General features: G+C 39.4%; 3 protein-coding genes across 3 annotated transcripts; all 3 read left to right on the plus strand.

Annotated features, from left to right (window-relative positions):
• The first annotated feature begins 6,789 nt into the window (after window positions 1–6,789).
• Window positions 6,790–9,527, plus strand: LOC107079271 (interferon a3-like). The gene is made up of 5 exons (XM_015362125.2): window positions 6,790–7,047; window positions 7,133–7,219; window positions 7,569–7,715; window positions 8,283–8,390; window positions 8,816–9,527. Exons 1-5 carry the CDS (start codon window positions 6,922–6,924, stop codon window positions 8,918–8,920), a joined length of 573 nt encoding a protein of 190 aa, XP_015217611.2. The 5' UTR covers window positions 6,790–6,921; the 3' UTR covers window positions 8,921–9,527.
• Window positions 9,528–12,769: 3,242 nt separating this feature from the next.
• LOC138225446 (interferon a3-like) lies at window positions 12,770–15,041 on the plus strand. Its single transcript, XM_069185542.1, has 5 exons — window positions 12,770–12,920; window positions 13,100–13,198; window positions 13,613–13,747; window positions 13,861–13,983; window positions 14,895–15,041. The coding sequence occupies exons 1-5, from the start codon at window positions 12,792–12,794 to the stop codon at window positions 14,994–14,996; spliced, it is 588 nt and encodes a 195-aa protein (XP_069041643.1). The 5' UTR covers window positions 12,770–12,791; the 3' UTR covers window positions 14,997–15,041.
• A 3,383-nt stretch (window positions 15,042–18,424) lies between these two features.
• On the plus strand, window positions 18,425–19,905 carry LOC138225492 (interferon a3-like). The gene is made up of 6 exons (XM_069185753.1): window positions 18,425–18,550; window positions 18,643–18,729; window positions 19,083–19,236; window positions 19,284–19,292; window positions 19,607–19,692; window positions 19,791–19,905. The coding sequence occupies exons 1-6, from the start codon at window positions 18,425–18,427 to the stop codon at window positions 19,887–19,889; spliced, it is 561 nt and encodes a 186-aa protein (XP_069041854.1). The 3' UTR covers window positions 19,890–19,905.
• Window positions 19,906–21,058: the final 1,153 nt, after the last annotated feature.

Here is a 21,058-nt window from a genome sequence, read left to right on the forward strand (position 1 = left end):
ACGTGACTTTTTAAGACTCGTGTTCTCACCCCCCAGGACTACAGCTACTGCGCGTGGGAGAGCGTGAGGAGGGACCTCCGTCGCGCACTGGAGCAATTTCAGGAATTCCTAGAGAGCAACAAGAAGTAAAGATGAAACTCCATGAAGAAGGAGATAGTCTCCTTGATTCACTGGTGAATCCAGAAGCTGACTGAAAAAGTCAAAGAAATATTATTTATTTATATTATTTTATTCTATTATGTTTTCCCGCATAATGATGATCGATTGATTTGTTTATTTATTTAATTTATTATTTATTTATTTAATGTATTTACCATGACTGTGATCTAAGACCAGCAAACGCTTCATGAATTGCTTTTTATACTGAATGAACTAATTTGTTTTTTTTTTTCAAATAAAAGAAAAGACGCTACACTTCAGGTGTGTGTGTTGCGTGTTCAGTTTTTGACTTTCTGGTGTTGTATGCAAGTGTTGAGTCAGATGAGCTTTGCGTTAAGAATGCCGAGACGTTTTACACAGAAAGAACACAATATGAAAAAACCCTTTTTTCCCTACATTACTTGAGTGATGGTGGCGAGAAACCTCATTGCATCGTACAATTTAGATATTCACACATCTGAACCTCCTGACTGTAGAACAGGAGACTTCTTAGAACAAATCCCCTCAAGAGCTGTGGCAGACGTCTGAAACCGGGGATCGTGCTACTGGGACAGTAGATGCTCGGATACAGTGCTAGAGAAGAGGTCATTAACAGAAGATGGACATCCCAGAGAGGCTCTATTAAGCTGTGATGTCCGACACACTCTCTCGTCACGATTTGCCAGTTCAACAACGACGCCTTAGCTGTGTCTGTGTGAGAGTGGAGGACTCTAAAAAGGGGTTTAATTATTAAAAACAAAGTTATGGTTATTATTATATAAGAATATTAAAAGCAACTTCTGAAAACGTCTGAAAGAAAAACAAACAAGGAGACGAGTTAACAAAACGAGAGCACCGTTAAAAACCCGCAGAGTGCAGAAGACGACTCAAGGGAAAGACAGAACTGATTACGTAAAAGACTTTCTGAAGAGGAAGGTTGTCAGTCTGGGTTGGAAAGCGCTCAGGAAAGCTGGCTCTCTAATATCCTTTAGGATCGACTTCCAGGGCTTTGGGGCGCAGCAGGAGAAGGCCCCGTCACCTCCTGAGTGCAATCGAGCTGGGGGGACAGACAGCGGACCAGAATCAGACGAATGAAACCCTCCCACTTCTGTGAGACCGACGATGAGGTAATGCATCCCCACAGTGTGGTGTGAAAAGCCCTGCGCAAACTGAGTCATTCTTCAATATGCAGTATTTTTAACCTTAACCCGTTCAAAAACCAACGTCGAGGCCCTCAGCGGTTTAGAGGAAAGGGACGGGGGAGGGGGGGATTCTGAGTTACTGGTGCAGATGGCAGAAATGGAAAGCTAAGACATGAAAGAGCTTCTCTGGAAAACGTTTCGCACATACCTAAAAAAAATGAAGCATCTTCATTGTCCGTCTGCTTTTACCGCCAATAGATTTTTAAAATCCGCTATTTATGTGTATGCATCAAAACCCAATATAGTCTCTGAGGATCTAAGATGCATATTTTTTTCAGACTTTTATTCTGTGTTTTCACTACTGGTACGTTTCTCTATTACACGTTGATAGTTTTGCTTTGAACGTTACATTTTGAATAATCTGTTATTCAATCGGCTTAGCTAGCTGACGTCCCAACAAGACAGCTGGGTGCTTGCTCTGACCGAGCGGAATATTCAGTGCATGGTCAAGAAGTCTTTTATCCCCGGAGATCAACTCTTCTGGGGCTCAGGTGTCTGTGTCCATATCTTGATTCTAACTTAGCCTCTGCTTAATAAAGTGGAAAAGTGAATAACTTAAACCCATCCATCAAATTCCATGGTTAGTCATAAAAGAACAGTTTCTATGTTGATTCAGTACTCTGCCTTGTAGAGTAGATGCAACAAAGATAGAGACCTGCCTGGTACTGACAGCTGTGAAATGGGAAGTGGAAAAAACGTTCTTCAAATAAAAAGGGAAGTTGTGTCACTCTTAAGCGGTATCAAGACCCTTCTGCCACAAGCGTCTTCTGGGAGTTCCTATCCTCTGCCACAGCGAAATACAATATATTGTGAAGACATGACCCATATATAGAATCGCGGGAAATACGAAGAGTCATGCATGTCACCGAAGTGAGAGGGCTGTTCCTGACACAATACAAGTACGAAAATAACAAATTAAAATAGCGCCTATACACCTTTGTCTACGTTATAAAGTGAAAAACTGAAACGTCACCTTGCTTTAAATCGGAGCGTTAGTGAAATCTATCTGGATACGAACAGATGTATCGAATAGGAACGAATGAAAGACAGGGTATCAGCGGATCAGCGTTTTTTTGTTTAAAATCAGAAGCTACAAATCCAGTTAATGAATTTTTATAGACAGTGAAATATATACAAAATATTAACAATAAATGACATTATGTTTCTCAACAACAGTTATATTATTTTCATGTGTAAATGACTCACACTCACTGTATACATTGCACCTCATGGTGGCCATATGACATACAGTACTTGCTTTAGAGAGCTTGAGTATCTGATGGCGTAACTGACTGAGGTGTGGGGGATAGACAGTGACAACACCGATACCGGCTCTGGCAGTGAAGCAGGATGGAGGCCTGCACAGGCGCTGGTGATGGAGTCTCCCAGCGGGGAACACTGCCACTGTCTTGGTATGTTCAAAGCTGAGGAGAAGCCCCATTGGCTGCCCGCTCCTATGCAGCTGTCCAGACTGAACAAGAGTGGGTATTTCCCACTTAAATATTGTTGGTTACAAGATCTTATTAAAGGTGAAAAAAGGTCTGATGTGATTTGTCTTGATTTCAGCCTTTACATCTACAAAAGCTGCCAGTCCAGGGGGGAGAAGCAGAATTCCATCCAGCTATCTATCTGTTTGCATGATTTGGTGTCTTCCTCGTACCCAGCAGCCATATCGCCCTGCGACTCCCAGCTGGCAGCCCCACTGGAGCTCAGCAGGTGTGAGCCTGGCCAGTACCTGGATGGGAGACCTCCTGGGAAAAACTAAGGTTGCTGCAGGAAGAGGTGTGAGTGGGGCCAGTAGCACTGAGAAGAATGTCTTCTGAGCGGGCTGATGCAGTGAACTCTGACCTCTGACATATTACAACTTCTAAAGTATCATATAAAAGGCCAAAGGAAACATGTGTTTCTGCTGGGCTCCAGCAGTGCAGTGTGGCTGTTTTGGAAACTCCTGGATTCAAAGACATTTTCAACCTCTCCCTGTCCCCCGTCTGTGGTTCCTATATGCACAAAAAAACAAACAAACAAGGCAACATGCTTTTACTATTGTATATTGTAAAATATTTACAGTACTTGCCAGCCACTTCTATTGACTCTTGTCTTCATCTCTCCGTACACTGAGAGAACAAGCATGAGTGAGAATTCCAGTGTACACCTCACAAAAGGCAAATGAACTTTGAACTTGAACTGAATTCTCATCTGCTTATATGATGTGTGATATTGTCTTCTCCTGTCCAAGAGCTGTACTAAATGCCTTGAGGAGCTTGTTTTACATGTAAACATTAGCTTATAAATGGATTGTTATTTATTTTGCAGATCTATTGTAGAGCGTTACTCTTTCTCAGCCACATCACAGATCCACTGACGTTAAACTGTAATTGCCTTGCAAACAGCGAAAACCCTTGGGTTCTGGAAAAAAGCCACTTTAATGATGTAACACAGCTACAGGACACATGACGTATACATGCGATGAATTCGGAAATGTTGCGTCAGACCATAACGATTTTCAAGCCTATAGAATAATGCACACTTTTTCATTTTTGCTCTTATTTAAAAATAATATACCGTAATCTAAATATCCATTTAAGGTCCGTTTTAATTTTGTTTTATTTAATGTGATTGTAAACGAACAGGTTACGTATTTTGCAAATGCATAGCATCACGTTCCAAAGCAGACAGCATTTAGCACGCCCACTTGACATGCGCAGCGCAGCATAACATCTGACATGACTCAGGAGATTTCGCCGAGGTTTTCTGTCAGATATCCTGTGTGACAGAGGTGTGGGGCATGTATTGTTTGTGTGGGCAGGGGTTTGTAGAAATGTAGAACTGACCTGCAGCTACAATGCAATAGAACAATGCAACATTCTTGTGGTCGTCCTGACGTCCTAGCTTAGTGCGATACACACAAAGTACTGTACGATTTATTCTGACTTCCTGCATTAGAGCGGCACAGCCGATCTGCTCGATGGTCTGATCCTAAACAGAACGGGTGAGCTGTACGTTGAAAATGACACCCGTAATACCCTCATTGTTGGAAAAAGCAGACGCTGTTATATTTGTCATGTATTTAATTTTCGCTGACCTCAAGTTAGGCGGCCAAGACCTGTTGCTTTGTGCTTACGCGTTGAGGTGCCTTCCACTGTCCCAGTCGAAAAAGCGCATAAGCAAAGTCAGGCACCATTTAGTTGAAAGTAACTGTTGGTGTGCCTTTCCTACTGCTCTGCACATCAGCAGAACCACATCCGCAGCGCGCAAACAAGTACCCGGCGAGATGATGTTTTCTGAAACTCGTCTTGAGGGGCCTGAGCGTTTTCTCTCCCCGCTCTGAGTGAAAGCGCCGGTTCACAAATCGTTATTGGCGCTGGATTAAGAATGGTTCAAGAAGTGATTCTGATTCATCAGAGATGCGTTTCTATTTTCCGACAACCGTGTGATATCATTTCATGCCAAAAAGCTGCTGTTCTAAGGAATCCGAAAGTTTGCCAAAACTGCATGTTTTCTGCTCTGTGTAGCGCTTCATACAAGTCGGAAAATGCAGATGATTCTTCAAGGGCTTTTGGAGAATATAAGGACCGTTGACAGCGATGGAGTGAATCACACCGTCTCTAAAACTGAAAGTCGACATGTCCTGGACTGTGCTGTTGGCAGACATTGCGAACACACTGGCGGCTATTTCAAACCCAGAACACGGCTGCTATTCGGTCTCGCACCATCTGGACTCACACAATATGGACTAGGTAGCGCTGAGCCTGTCACAGTATAAAAGCAGATTTTCCTTTTAAGACATGTTGGAGGAGACGGTTAAATAAATGCAGGACAGGTGAACACTGATGATGATAATAATAATAATAATAATAATAATAATAATAATAATAATAATAATAATAATAATAATATAAATTTTATATCCACAGATTTCCTGTTGTACATTTAGATGCATCATTTTCAAATAATACATCTTCTTCACCTCCGCTAGCATTAGGTGTTATATATTTATGTGAAATGAATGCGTACTTTCTATGTTATTGTGCGTGCTGCGTCCATATTATTAGAGGACACCGATATTATGTAACTTCTATTTAGTACAATATATTTTCCAATGGTTAATGGGTGAAGAACATAACACGTGTAATTTTAGCTGGTCTTAAAAGCTTCCAAACAAAATAGTTCTTCTTTAAACTGGGGATGGTGTCAATTTTTAAATAAATCTTAAATGTGTTCATGGCTGCCAACGTTAAAGCCCCAAAGGTTAAGAAGAGTTCAATATCGCATTATTCTGTTATTCTATTCCCCAGTTAAAGTACCACACAGTACCACGCAGTATACAAGTCAGTTAACAGTATGTTTGAAGGATTTATACTGGTAAACCCCATTGGTCTCTGCCTCGTCTCGTTGTGTTAATAGCAGGATTTAGAAATGATAACTTTCTCGAAAATGTATTTTTGTGGTTTAGGCGATATTTACGTGATGACGACCCCAACAACCAAAATAATATATTTTATAACTGATATCACCACATGTAAAATATCCTAAACTACATAACACATTCTAAATTAATCACAAGCTTTCAGACTTTTCACTTACGTAAACTGTGATATTTTGTAAAACTGCCCAGTATATGATTATATTAAATATGAAAATCTTAAACAGTACGATGTCAAAATTATTCTTAATATTTTAAAGCTCTGTCTGGCATTGATACAAGCAATCAATGTAATAATTAACTGATAAAGGCCTTCTCTTAATGTGTCGGTTTGTTATAACTTGTACAATCGATACAGTACATTAATTATACCGGATACAATTAATTTATTAAAATTATATCCAAGACTCTTTTGATTATGTTACGTTGTTAAATTGACTTTGATTATTTATTTTAAAGAGACACATTCAGCATGTTTTTTTACAGAACGTTAGAGTAAACGTCACTCTGGTTAAAAGTCTGCGGGTTTTAAAATTATTTTATTATAAAACTGCTAGTTATAAAAGCAGATATTTAAAATTGTGTTTTGTTTTTAAATCTGCTTGTTAATTTAATTTGTCTGTTTAACCTTTAAGGTGGAAGCTCTTTGGATCACATAAAACTACATCTAGTTTCTTGGGGGAAAAAACTAAGTGTTAAAACATGGAGGTAGGCATTTAGAAAAACAGACAAATCAACACTTGTTTAAATGGAAAAAAGGATTTAGATTTTGAAAGTCGGCATTAAGTTGTAATGCAACAATATACGTAGAATATCAATACACGGAAAATACATTGTAAGAACACCTACTCTTTTCATACCTGTTTTTCAGGGCAAATACAATTGGAATAAGTATGGAACACGAAAATATAAATTTTGGTGTTCATAAAATAATTCATTGTTTCTCAAGTTTTACAGGCGTGAAGTTTGACTTGTCTGTAACTGGACAAATAAAAAAACAGACTTCTGCGTTTCCATGAGGTAAGAATGTTGTCACCCTCGCTTGGCTGCGAGCCCGCCGTCTTACACTACATTTGGTGGAATCTTTGACTCACGTTGGCTATTTAATAGAATCAGTTCCTAATACTGCAGTTTGTTTATCGTTCCTGTTGTGACACAATGACACTGAAAGGAGTCCTGTGGCTCTGTGTTTTCTTCTGCCTGCCGCAGGTCCGGTCCAGTCCAAGCAGATGCACCTTCAAACAGCGTCTGATTGAAATCAGCCTGCAGCATCTTGATGAGCTGGTGAGACTGGACAGAAATCCATCAAGTTTCGAAACACGGAATCTTTTATTATTTAATGACTTTTTTTTTTGCTCTTCCATTTAAGGGAGAACCTTTCTCTAAACACTGCATCAGAGACAACGTTTTAATTCCTTTTCCAAAGGATGCATACACGACTGCTGTGGATTCGCAGGTGAAGTGGAGTCTTTTCTTGGTGCTGCACGATCTCACCAAAGATAACCTAAACCAGTCGCACTTCAGATCAAAATGAATCGCTCATTCTAATTTTATTTCGTTTGCATGTTGTCACATTTAGCTTTTTTTTTTAATTTACACTCAGAGTAAATCTTTGTCTACATTGTAAGTAGTACTGGATGCGAAGGAGAGATGTGCTGTACTTCGTAAATTGGTCTGTTTTGAAACCGCCGGTGAAATTCCAAAAGAAGTTTCTATTAATGTAAATGTCGTGTAGACTCTCGCCCCGATTCTTGGGTTGCATTTCTCCAACTCGAGTTTTGTTTTCTTTGTTTTCCTGTGCGCAGGGAGAAATACAGCTGGTGGTTTATGAAACGCTGAAAAGCATTAACAGCCTTTTTGAGAAGGAAGACACGCCGTCAACATGGAACCAGAGACAACTAGATGACTTTCAGAATATCGTTTTTCGTCAGCATCATGAATTCAAGAGATGTGTAAGTTCCAAAACTTAGCGAAAAGCGTGTTACAAGTTATCTGGCTTTTTTTTTACCCACATAGTGTCTGAGATGACTCGGCAAGTGTGGTTATCACGGCATAAACCCGAAAAAAGGTTAAAAAAAACAGAGAGAAATTGTTCTGAAACATGGACAATTCATGCATTATAATTGTTTTGAAGAGATCTGGGGAGAATTCTGGGCTGTCGTTTCCACAACCTGTCGCATGACTATGAATTCGATAGTCTCTTACCCAACCACCCACGAGGCTACATGCATTTCAAATAACATTTTCTTGAAACACGAAACTTCACCTTTAAAATCCCAAGATTCTACCGAGATGAATGGCCGAACATTATTTGCCCCTCAACTCGCTTTGAAACGCGCATCCCTTTTCATCTCGTCTTTTGAGTGTCTTGAGTAATGTAATGTTGATCAACATTTACTTGCAAATCCCGATCTTGAAAAGTCTCGCTTAAACTTCTGCGCTGTAACGCAGTGACGCTCCACGCAGATCTGATTAACGCTCACGGGTGGCTTGCCTTTTTAAATGTTGGGTGATTGCAGATGAAGAGAAATAAGGGGAGAAAAAGACTCTCCAATTCCTCATCCGGGGACAGGACTGCGCTGGTGAAGATCTACTTTAAGAAAATGCAAAGAGTTCTGGAAGAAAAGGTATCACATTAATCATATTATTGCTGAACTCTGATGGAAAACCTATTTTAAAAATCTATATCTCTGGGTCTATCTAATGTAATTCGTAAATTGTGCGCCTGTTTGGATGTAAGTCATATGATTCGTACGTCTTTGGTGTAATCGATACCAAAGTTTTCAAGTAAACTGTTCAACAAGTGGTTGTTAAAAATACCTTGTTTGTCCTACAGTTAAGCTTTACTGGTTAAAATTACTTTCTGTTTTAAGTAACAAATCATTGTGAATCTCGTTAACTATACTCTTAAATGTAACTTTATTTTGATATATTAATAGTAATTCTAATTTTGTTTTGAATATGTGATCACCTCAAATAAGGCACGTGTACTTTTAGCCCCGAATTGTATTCAGTGCCCTACTTTCTAATTTATTTTTCTTATTTCTTTCAGAATTACAGTTCCTGTGCCTGGGAAGTCATACGAAAAGAACTTAGACAGGTTTTACTAATCATCCTGGACCAATTTTCTGACGGCTTGCTCAATACAAGCAGATGAGAATATTGATCGGCACATGTAATACTCACTGGAATTTGCAGTGAGGTGGTAAATTATTTATTTGAGTAATATGTAAATGTGAAAAGCGTATTATTCAACATAACCGATTCTATTTATATAACTTATTTATTTAAACTATTTATTGAATAACCTGGAATTATTTTATTTTTATAAAAATTATAAAACTGTGGAGTGGTGAAACTGTGAAAATGTATTTCTTACATGCCGGGAATATTTAAAAATGAATAACAAAATTGTTTAGAAAAAGGTCCAACTATTAATGTCAACGAGTCAGTTATTAATCCTTAATAATGGATACATAGTACATTATGTGTTAACCAGTGACAAATATATATATATAAGCAACAATACGTTTTACATGCTAAAGTGAGCCTTCACACAGAGTGACATGAAGCGTTTTTACTTCATTGCATTTAGGCAATTATCACATAACATCTTCGGTTTAGATGCTTGCTGACATCTTCAATCGTATATACGGTTTTTTGTATTTCAACAGGCATATTAAAGCTAGGTTAATAGAGGATAATGCATTTATAACTTGTCTATCGTAGAAAATACTTATCGTAGAGTATTTCATATTCATAATTAAGGGTTAACGAAGTGTTTATTATTGAACGTTATTTTTGAAGTTTGAACCGACTGTTAAGCCAATAAACGCTGGTTTTAAACATGACAGATTCATGTGTCTGGAATATTGAGATATTTCGATAAACCTACCATAACCTGCAAAAGAAGTCGTGTGGCTGACACGTTCTTCCTTCATTTACGGCTCCATAACCTTGATAAGTGGAGCTGGGGCTGAACCGTACAGGTGAAACCGAATGACGTGTTAGTACGGGACAAGGTGCAGAAACGCTCATGCAGGTGAAAAACAATGAAAACGTGCAGGTCAATAAGATAGGGACACCAAAAGCAGACGCTAAATTCGACATTGTCTGGCGCAACACCTGGCAATAAGCTACTCTGAGTTTCGGCTTGACAGTGATTGACTCTCTACAACGATGTTGTAGGCTGATGGATGTAGTCAATCATGCTGACACGAATTAGTTGAGCCTTAAGTTCCCTCGGGTGGAAATGCAGTAACTTCCTTAGCTATATTTCAAATTATCAGTCCCAGTGAATGATCTAGTTAATTACGTATTTTATATTATTTAATATACTTTATAATTCTATAAAGTAATTCTGCAGTCCTGTGATTTCTACTCTTTGTAATAGCATCGCCTCTCGCTGCTTGTTATTTAAAAAAAAAACACTGCACAGTACTTGATCTGTGTCATTTTGCGACCTCTAATTCCTGTTCGGTAGCGACAGGGTAAAAATGCATGACATCTAGTGCTCGGGATTTTTTTTTTTTGCGTTAAGAAATCGAGACAATCGTTGCAAAGCCCAAATAAAGTTTCTTTTTAAAGCTGGTATGTATCTTGGAAGTCAAGCAAATACAGACGAAATGTTACAGGTATGGGGGCTCGTTCACGGAGAAATGTGGGGGCTGTTCTGAGAAAACTGGACCACAGCAGCACCTTTTCAGCCGTGGGTATTAGCTGCATCAGTGTGGTGCTTTATCAGTGTGAGGCGGGTCTGTTGGAATCCCAGACGGTTGAATGGGTCAGCAGGTACCACTCGCAATATTCCATGGACAGGCACACAAACAGACCAGGTGCCTGTGTTGCTTTAAAGTGTCAGATGACTTCTACTTGCAGGGGAAAGTGGGGTTATTAATGCAATTCTAACTGGACTATAAATGCAATTTTAATAGAGTTATAATTGCATTTTAATTAATGAAATAACAGTGGTGCAGTCCTACAAGTAGGGGTATACCTGGATAATAAACTGGAGTGGACTATTAACAATGCCACTTTCTGTACAAGAAAGGTCAGAGCCGACTATTTTCTTAGGAGGCTCAGGTCCTTTGGTGTGTGTGGAACACTGCTACGCGTACCATCTTCTACGCTGTTGTGTGCTGGGGCAGCAGCATCATGGCAAGAGACGTAAATACGCAATAAGCTCATCAAGAAGGCTGGCTCTGTTTTGGGGCTGAATCTTGGCCCCCTGGAGGTGGTGGCGGAGAGGAGAATGCTGGCCAAGCTCACAGCCATCATGAACAACGCCTCTCATCCGCTACATGGGACTATTATTAGACAGCGGAGCACTTTTAGTAACACACTGCTCCAGCTACAGTGCTCAAGGGAATGTTTTTGCAGGTCCTTCCTCCCAGCGGCTGTCAGACTGTATAACACTGCCCTAGGCTGGGCCTGTTAGCCCTTCATCTGCTCATCTATCTACGGACACTGCATTAATATACTGTTTATACTGAGGTATTTTCAATCTGTATATATATATATGTGCATTTTGCACATATTTTATGGTCTGACAGTGACTATTAGCACATTTTGCAAACACCTTTTTTCCTATTTTATTTTGTATTCTATATACTTATTTAATTATTCTAAAACTGTAGTTATTTTAATTTTAGTCTATTCTGATGTCTGTTTTGCTTTTCTTGGGCTGGGCTGCGGTAACGCCTCAGTTTCCCTTCGGGATCAATAAAGTCTTATCTTATCAACAACACACTAATGATAATTAAGAGTTTTATTCCCCCAAAAAAGTAACCCTTCATCGCCGTGTTATTTGACACTGCGATGATATGACTGATAATTGATCAATATGACTGATAATTTAGCTTCCACAACAAATACACAAATTCCACCTCAAAGTTTACTGCTGGACAACAAATAAAGAAGTGACAACCGTTGCCCTTTAAATGAGGTTGTGCAAGGGAGACGAACTCCCTTAAAGTACAGAAACTAACAACCATCTTGAAGGACCAAGCCAGCCCGTACACTCCAGGACGAAACCGACGTGTATTGATTCCTTATACTTTGCCTTTAGACCGACAGACAGAGCTGTATGAATCTGTATTATACGGGCAGCGGGAACTTTGATATCAACTCATAGTCTGCATTACATTCGAAAGACCCGCTGGATCACTTTTCTTTCATAATAGTTTCTGCCACTGTGGCGTGGGCGAACGGTAATGGGATTTGCAAACAAAATTAGACTGATAGGCCTACTTGAGAATTACATGTTACATTACAAGTTTCAATATTAAAACGTCGCTGCTACAGCCCTAAAAAAATCTTCATGAAACACAGGAGAAGCCGAGACAACGATTCCATACAAATCACTTCTATGAAAAGAGTTCTTGATCGTTAGTATGGACTGAACATCATCCCTTTAAAGTCCATTGTAATCACAAAATGTTAACAGTCCATTTTACAAGCTTAATATTCTTAATCCTATCCATTATCGCCCCGACGAGTTAGAAATAAAAACTATTGCACATGAAAGACCGAATGATGATGATTTGCGGAACCTTCTCAAGAAGAGAGGTTAAGGAGGATATACTGAGGGTCACGTTACAAAATGAACTTCGAACAAGAGAAAACAGCAGCTTTTACGCTTTAATGTTAGGTTTAAATACTCAGGCTTCACTAACCGCAAACAGCAACGCTAAACAAATCGCTGTAATAACAGCATCACACTACACACCGACAATAAAAACCACGCAGCGCGGATGTTTAACACGAACTTCATCGAAAGGGAAAATCCTGCTCCGCGGTGTCATTCATCAGGGATTTCGTTTTCACTTCTTGTCCCGCTCTCCTTTCTCTGGACTATTTAAGCCGCGATGGCACTAAGGAAAAACACGCACACGCGAAATTTGGTGAGACACCTCCGTGAGGTACTCCGATCATCTCGTCCTCCCTCTCGATCACAGCGTTCGATTAAGCTGCTTTGACTTAGAAGAGTCTTCTGTTGCAGGTCACACGTCTATACGCCTGTTACCACAATGGAACTGAATGGATCCCTGTGGCTTTGCGTTGTCGTTTGCCTCTCGCAAGCTTGGTCGATGCCGACGAAATGCGCCAGATATCAATGGTTTCTGGTTGAAAAAAGCCTGGACATTCTTGAAAATCTGGTGAGGTCGAAGTATTCACACCTGAAGAAGGCTCCACGGCCGAAACGTTGTTTTCTTTCTTCTCTTTTCAGCATGGAATAAACCTATTACTTGTTCATATATATATATATTAAAATGTATAGTTGTGCTATTGTTATTTAATTATAAATTAAATCTCTCCTCATGTCATTCATTTTAAGGGAAAACGTAAGGGAGAAGGTTTCAACGCAGACTGCATCAAGGACAACGTCGTCACCGCTTTCCCTGAAGACGCCTTCTTGCTTGCAGACGACGGCCAGGTGAAGACCGCTTTTTCCTAGCGCTGCGTGACGTCACGCTGGTGAACAGTATAAACAGTAGGAGTATCTTAACACACGCGGTGACGTCACTCAAGTCAGCGGCGATTACATTCGTGGTGTTGATGCCGTTCAGAAAGGAGCTCAGATAAATATGATGTGTTGTGCCCGCTGGAGATATAATGAAGTAGCTCAAGTAGGGAGCCGCATCAGCATGCTTAGGCTGTAAAGGAACAAGTAAAGGTTTATTCCACGTTGAAAAGAGACATAACGTTTCGGGTGTGTGTCGACACCCAAAGAAGGCTCCACAGCCGAAAAGTTGTTTTCTTTCTTCTTTTCAGCGTGGAATAAATCTTTACTAGTTCCTAGAGATAAAATTGGGTTTGTTTGTTTTTTCCCCCCTTTCCCCGAACTCAGGAAGAAGACATCCAAGTGATGGTTTATGAAACGCTTCAGAGTATTCAGAGCCTTTTTGAAAAGGGAAGAAAGCCGAAAAAATGGGACGAATTCCGAGGCATCGTTCACCGGCAGCTTCAAGAATTCAAGACTTGTGTAAGTTCCGAACCGCAAAGACTAGCGGACTAGCAGACTCTGCGAAATGTATCCGCCTTTCGTACCGACTCAGCAGTGCGCATAACCTACACTGGCATTTGTGTCGATCGCAGGGTCCGAAACACCGATTGGGCAGCGAAACGATCGACCCTGAAGATATAAATTCCTCTGATGCCAACAGAAGGACTCTGCTGAAGGCTTACTTTGAGAAAATGAAAAATATTCTAAAAGAAAAGGTAAGACATTATAATCTAGGCCCGTCAATAACATTAGAACTATTTGAAGTACAATACAAATCACATAGCTGTGAACAATTTATTATTGTAAGTAGACATAAGAACTAACGTGTTTTAAAACTAGTTTCTGAAAGTCCATGCGGATTTAAACTTTATGTGACTTGTTAGAGGTAAAACTAAACTTGATGGACAGAATGGTGAGGTTTGTAGTGTTTATGATGTTATTTTGACATCTTAAATACCAAGAAATGAACAGATGCTTAAGTTCGTGCAGGTAAATCCAGGAGGAACTATCATGTGAGGTCTTTGTGACTCTTCATTTTAAGGAAAAGTGGCAACACAAAATGGGTGTTCAAATTGACCTTTTATTCTGATTCTGTAGTCAGTAGTTCGGATAGATTCATGGTAGAGATGCATTCAGAAATCAATAACTTCAAGAAACTCTTCTTTCCAGGAATAAAGAGCATACCTTCTTGAGACTTTTCATCTATGACATTGCTTTACTTAGATTGTCTAATACAACTTTCCTGAGATTTTTAAATATTTACTCTGTAAACCGGGTATGGAACTGGGAGTTTAATAACAGCTCTGATACTCACTGTTAGTATTTACAAAGTCTGCATGGGAAGTTGTTACTTAGTCATATGTAGCTACCAACGTATGAAGAGATCAGGCTGCAAGAGAGAAATGCTACTTAATTAATTAGTTCAGTTAACATTATACCATTTACTTTTGTCATTAAATTGCTGTTTTCTGTTTATCAAAAGAAAAACTAGACTGTTTCAAATAGTAGACTTCACAATGGGGTTTTTACTTGACAAAGAGTCTTTGGTTTACACAGTTGGGGTTTGCCCACCTTATGTTATTATTCCATTATGTCCTGAATTACTTCTGGCCTTTTTGTCTTTCAGAATTACAGACCCTGCGCCTGGGAAGTCATTAGGAAAGAACTCAGGTTGACCTTTTATGCCCTGCTAGACAATATTGACAGCTTACCCGGGGCACGTTCATAATGTTGAACAGAACAACATCATCCTCATTGTACAAACGCGTTTTAACATGACTTCACTTTTCTATTGATAATATAACTTATTTAAATTATATTTATTGAAAACCTATTTATTTTTATGAGTTTTGTATTAAGATAAATGAATAAATGTTGTTATAAAACATCTCACTGTGTTTGCATTATTGTAAACTGATGCATCATTTTACAGAGCAGAGTAATGAGCTGTAATGCACAGTATAGAAACAGGGTAACATTTTTCAAATAACCCCTCTTTTACTTGTGTGAGAAACTACTGTATGACTGGGGAATTTCTCCATTACATATTTGCTACTGCTGGCTCATTGCTGAAAACCTGTTTTAGGTTATAACGCGATGTCACACTTCCTTGTTTGTGATGTGTGTTTATCAGCTGGGGATAAGAACAGAGGTATTTTGCTTCAAGATAAAGTTTGCAGTCATTAAGGGAGGTGACAAATGTATTCCAAATAAAACTGTATGGTATTTATACAGTTCATCACAGCCAATGTCTTGACTTTGTGTATGACATTCTAGTCAGTTAAGCCAAATATTTGCATTCAAAATTTCACAGGTAGAATTCAAATAACGGGATAAAAAAAGAGTAATTCTATTTTTCTAACTACATATTTTATATCCAAACCCATTATACCCAACTTGGTTCTCAGTGTGTATTCACCATTAAAGTACAACACTGGGTGATGTGTGGCAGCTATTTTAGATAAGATAAGATCACTTTATTGGCCATATACAATGTCTTGCATTAGGAATTTGTCTTTTAGCAGACCCCAGCTTACTCTCCATGAGACACACAGACATGGGGAGAGAAGCTTGGGGTCAGAGCGCAGAGTCAGACATTTATACGGCGCCCCTGGAGCAGCTGGGGTGAAGGGCCTTGCTCAGGGGCCCAATGGAGTAGGATTCCTCTGCCGGCCGCGGGATTCGAACCGGCAACCTTCCAGCCACAGGCGCAGATCCTGAACCACAGAGCCACCACTCCACCCAAAGAGCTTTAGCTCTTCAGTAGTACCACTTGAGAAAGTGCTTCATGAACTGAATCAATCGTTATGGAGCCCAGATTGACCACACACAGAACACCCACCTCTTTAGAATATAGCCAAAGTGACTAAGTAGTAGGATATCAGTCATTTCATCTGAGGAACAGAATAGTATGTCCAGTCATTTTACCAATGCACTGATTTGGGAATACTCTTTCAGAGACAATAGCACCACCTACTGGTCCACCACCACTACATACAGTAGCAACTTGGTTTTCCTTAGACTTCTCCCCTCTCAGTATTGGGCAGGCCAGCCTTGCCTACCTTTTGACATCTAATGAAATGAGGCTACAAGGTAGCAACGCTATGGTCACAAATCTGTAATATTGATGGCAAAAGAAAAGTCTTATTTCTTATACCGAAATGACTGGCCTACATAGCCTATTGCAACATGAATACCTCACTGACACGCATAACAAAATGCCTCTTTGGATAGCATATTGCAATCAATATCGCCATTTCTCTGACAAGCATAGACGTCCCGATTTAATTCTCTGTTTTTCCCAAATTTCTCAGTGAATAAGAAAATTATGAGCACTGACAAATTGGAAGGCTAATGTACATTACAAGATTTTCTTAGGAGTTTTTGTTTTGCATACAATTTAGAGCATCGCTTATTTTGGGCCTTTAACATCATATTTTTAAAGTACAGCCACTCTTCTTCTATTGATCTGTTCCGAGGTCACTGATTGTAGGTACATGCCTTACAATCTCTTCCTCATTACGTCTTAGCCTGCCTTTCAAAAATCATAATCTTTCAGTTTAGACTCAAACTTTAGGGGACATAAAACATGGCCTACACCAACAGCCACCAGGTCACACTTTCACAATGGTTCCATCACATCACATCAAACGATCCAGTACTCTTTATATTAAGGTTTGATTAAAAAATGAGTTTAATAAAAACATCATCCATGGTTGACTGCATTACAAACTAGGATAAAAAGGAGTCAGTTTCAGATTCTGTAGGGGAAATCAGAATATCACAATGTTAGCGTGAGAAATTGATCTCTCATATACCTAGAAATGCATGCATATTTTCTGCACTGGTTGGTTCATAACATACACCCGTTGTAACATACACCTTTTTAGAAATCCTGTTTTTCAGTTTACCCCTGATAGATTCTCATCTGTCTGTGACCCCTTGCTTTCTTTAGCTTGGTGGTTGTTGGTATTGTACAGTCTATAGTACCATCCTAGTTACCCTTATAAACTACCTTTCCTAAAAAGAAAACCAACATAAAATATTAAGTATCCATTACTTTTGTGTATTCTGTCTTTCCTAAAAGAGTGTGTATCCATGAATATTATATTCATTCCCATCATTCTCCACCACCCAAGGTTCAGAAATTAATAATTTCATAGTCATATGTAAATGTTGTAACCCTGCATTCTTGCAGTTTATTTCTTATGCTTTGAGTTCTAAGCATTTAAGATTTTTGTGTGTTGTTTGTTTTATATTTGTTTTTAGTGATGCCCAGGGCATTCCTTATCCCACCAGACCTGGGCTGTGAGTGGCACCCTGCCCCTCAGGTTAAATACTCAGCTACACCTTTTATCTTACCAAACAACTATTGCTACTAAAGAACGTCAGTAATATAACCTGGAAATAATGTGTTAGAGGAAGCGTGTCAAAGAAAAAAGTACAGATGTCCTGCTGGCAGATGTCATGAACTAAACGAATCTACCAAAAAGAAAGAACTATGAGCATTGAACAGATATATGAGAAATGGTAATTCAGGAAAACGAAAAAAAAAGACTACAGTACATCAACAAAAGGGAAGTCATGCCGTCATTGTTCACCCGAAATCTCAAGTTCATCTGTGGCCTGGAGTTCGTGACCGTTACGTCAGGCTGAAGAGGTGAAATGTGTGCCTGAAAGTGAGATACGCTGATCAGCTTGAAGACGGAGCGTGGAGTTTCCCTGTGCGCTATTCCTAATGCAAAACCACTGAGCAAGGAAATAAAATAAATAAAATAAAAATAAAAAATGGTCTTTTCAGGATAAACGATAGGGAAGTAAGAACACGCGGACGGAAATCCTCTATTCAGCGGTTACAATCATAATTAAATTTCCCCTGCTTCGATCACTTTCATTGTATCATTAAAACGTTAAAAAAAGCGTGTTTCGCTTCGATTCTCCCATTACAGACTTATTTCGCTTTTTATACCTGCGTCTTATCCGACTATTTAAGCCGCTGAGACCTGATGGCAAGACACAGATCACACTCTGAAAGCATTTGGAACAGCATCTCTTTGAGGTAAATGGGAACACAGAAAAGTGTGATTTTGAACCTGTCTCTCTTTCTCCTCGACTACTTGAACTAACAGCAATCTTCCTATGTTTCAGGTATTCGCTATGGCACTGGAAGGCTCCCTGTGGCTGTGTGTTGTCTTCTGCCTCTCGCAGGCTTGGGCGATGCCTACGAGGTGCGCATTCAGAGAGCATCTGATTGAAGTCAGCCTGAATCTTCTCAAAGACATGGTGAGTCCAAAGAGAATGGTATTCAAGTATAAAAATATGCCGAAAGTGTCATTTACATTTGGTTATAATAGCTTTACGTTCTGTGTTTTAAGGGAGACGGTTTCCCCAAAGAGTGCCTCAGTGATAACGTAGTTATCGCTTTCCCAGCGGAAGCGTATGAGTTTGCGGATGATACCCAGGTAAAGACAGCTTCTTTTTACATTTTTGCCTTTTGATATGGGCGATATCATTCACATGTACTACTGGACATACGTGGTTTATACGTAGATATAATGATACGTAGAAAATAGCAGATTTTAAATGAAATGACAGAGATTAATTCCAAGACGAACAAAATAACCTGTGAAATCCTCTTCAGGTGTGTATACAGATATGCAATATATGCTGTATGTATATTATATATGAAATACAGATATAATTTCATTGTTGGTCTCGGCTTGAAATGTTGCGGCGATTTTAAAATACTTTTCAAAATAAAGACCAAGTGTTGGTTGGTGATTACAGCTCTAAACGTTTCTTTTCCGAAACACAGAAAGAAGACTTTGAGATAGCAATTTACAAAACACTGAACAGCACAGACGCCCTGTTTGAAAACGAAGGAAGGCCAACTTCATGGGGCCAGAGAGCAGTGGACGAATTTCAGAACCTCGTTTTTCGCCAGGTTCAAGATTTCAATACCTGTGTAAGTTCCAGATACAAACAGCCGTCGTCTCTTTAACGTGAGCCGCTAAAGTACGGTCTAGCAGGAGCAAATACTCCAAAAACGTGCATGATAGCGGAACTTGTGTGATCTCTTGAAATCAAATTTTAACAATCTGGACTAAGACACGACCAGACCCTGAAGAAAATCGTATAGGCTGTTGTTTGCTCTGGAGCCAATGAAAGAACGTCTTGATTTCACTGAGGCCTGGATATTAAACCAGAAATTAAATAAGTCCTATGCGTTCCTATTCGCTATTGAGTGTAGCGAATGGCTCCTATCCTTAGACTTGCAGGAGATCTTAAACGAGAGCACCCTGTGTTGATTTCAGGTCCCGGGGATTCGGGAAGACGTAGAAACGACCGGCAACTCATCTGCTGCTTACAGGATAACGCTCCTGAAGACGTACTTTCAGAAAATGGAAAATGTTCTGCAAGAAAAGGTATTTAAGATGTTTATTTCAAAGTATATATACAGTATATAAAACCTTGCATTGTGGTCTGTTTTCCTAATTGCTGGCCTGTTTGTTCCCCCCTCCAGAATTACAGTTCCTGCGCCTGGGAAATCATAAGAAAAGAACTCTTGGGGATTTTACAAGTCATCCTCGATAAGAACGCTGAAATCGTGGTCAGGGCATGAAAATTATAACGCAGGACATTATTTACGTGTGTTTTTTTTAATAATGTCTGGAAACATGGAGCTAATTTATTTATTTATTTTTATTATTTAACAACGTTGATGCTATTTATATGACTTATTTATTGAAGAAATCTATTTTTTAAATTACACTTTTGCACGATGCTTTTACACGAATAAATGTTATGGGAATATCATCATGTGCTTGCGTTATTGATATCTGGATTGTACAGCATTGCACGGAGCCAGGCAGATGAGCAAAAACTGAAGTGCAAAAAAAAAACTGTGAGTAGAAGCTTTTACAAACAGCCCCAGGGAATACAATTTGGCCCTGCAGAAGGAACTGAACATAAACACGACACGGAAATTATTCGCAGGATTTCTTTATATTGAATCATTTATACTGCAAAACAAAATTTCAAATAGGTTTATAAAGTTCCCGGGTTCAAAAAGGTTTAAATTCCATAGTGCCAGTTTGGCAGTCAGTGGCTCAGCGGAACGCCTGACACAGGTCCTGTACAGTGAATCAATGCACTTGTGAGAGAAGCTTCACTTCCGTGCATTTGGACAAGAACCCGAAGTTGGACACTAGCCCAAGAAGGACACTAGCCCAAGAACCTTTATTGAAGACCTTCGACCTTGACTTGCTAGGAGCGTAATCTGCAGTGTTTTACATCATCACGGCTGTTAGGCGAATATTAAGTGGCCTTGAATAAAGACAGACCGATGGATCACCAGATTGCGTAATTTCGAAACCCTGACGTCACCATTTCAGAGGCTACGGCATTTCCGCGTTTCCCTTCCTGCGCTTTCGGTTTCGTTTTCCGAATTAAAAAAAAAACCTATTAAATGTACGAGCGTGTTTAATTAAAACGAGTTAAGTAAAAAATAACACATATAACCTTTTGTATAAAAAGATGCGATGTTCGAACGGGTATGACCGTTACCACAAATAAAAAAACGCGATTTTGTCAACACGAGACTATTAAAACTACATATTGTGACAAAACATTTCTGAATTGTTTTTTATCTGAATTGTTGCTCTCGCTGTGCGGACACCAAACTGTTGTTTTCAATGCCTTTGTTTCGAATGTACCTTTTTTTAGCGTGCATTTTTTGCCTTTTGCAATTGTGGCATTTTACCGTGCTTGCAATCACTATTAAACAATTAG

The sequence above is a fragment of the Lepisosteus oculatus genome, chromosome 28, assembly GCF_040954835.1.
Source record: "Lepisosteus oculatus isolate fLepOcu1 chromosome 28, fLepOcu1.hap2, whole genome shotgun sequence".
NCBI lineage: Eukaryota > Metazoa > Chordata > Actinopteri > Semionotiformes > Lepisosteidae > Lepisosteus > Lepisosteus oculatus.

What these genes read in the sequence shown, in the direction of transcription:
- LOC138225492 (XM_069185753.1), top strand. Translation starts at nt 18,425, where the DNA reads ATGGCACTGGAAGGCTCCCTGTGGCTGTGTGTTGTCTTCTGCCTCTCG. An exon ending in AGTTTGCGGATGATACCCAG is followed by an intron (nt 18,730 to 19,082) that starts GTAAAGACAGCT and finishes TCCGAAACACAG; the next exon opens with AAAGAAGACTTTGAGATAGC. An exon ending in AAAATGTTCTGCAAGAAAAG is followed by an intron (nt 19,693 to 19,790) that starts GTATTTAAGATG and finishes TCCCCCCTCCAG; the next exon opens with AATTACAGTTCCTGCGCCTG.
- LOC107079271 (XM_015362125.2), top strand. Translation starts at nt 6,922, where the DNA reads ATGACACTGAAAGGAGTCCTGTGGCTCTGTGTTTTCTTCTGCCTGCCG. An exon ending in CGACTGCTGTGGATTCGCAG is followed by an intron (nt 7,220 to 7,568) that starts GTGAAGTGGAGT and finishes TCCTGTGCGCAG; the next exon opens with GGAGAAATACAGCTGGTGGT. An exon ending in ATCATGAATTCAAGAGATGT is followed by an intron (nt 7,716 to 8,282) that starts GTAAGTTCCAAA and finishes GGGTGATTGCAG; the next exon opens with ATGAAGAGAAATAAGGGGAG.
- LOC138225446 (XM_069185542.1), top strand. Translation starts at nt 12,792, where the DNA reads ATGGAACTGAATGGATCCCTGTGGCTTTGCGTTGTCGTTTGCCTCTCG. An exon ending in TGCTTGCAGACGACGGCCAG is followed by an intron (nt 13,199 to 13,612) that starts GTGAAGACCGCT and finishes CCCCGAACTCAG; the next exon opens with GAAGAAGACATCCAAGTGAT. An exon ending in TTCAAGAATTCAAGACTTGT is followed by an intron (nt 13,748 to 13,860) that starts GTAAGTTCCGAA and finishes TGTCGATCGCAG; the next exon opens with GGTCCGAAACACCGATTGGG.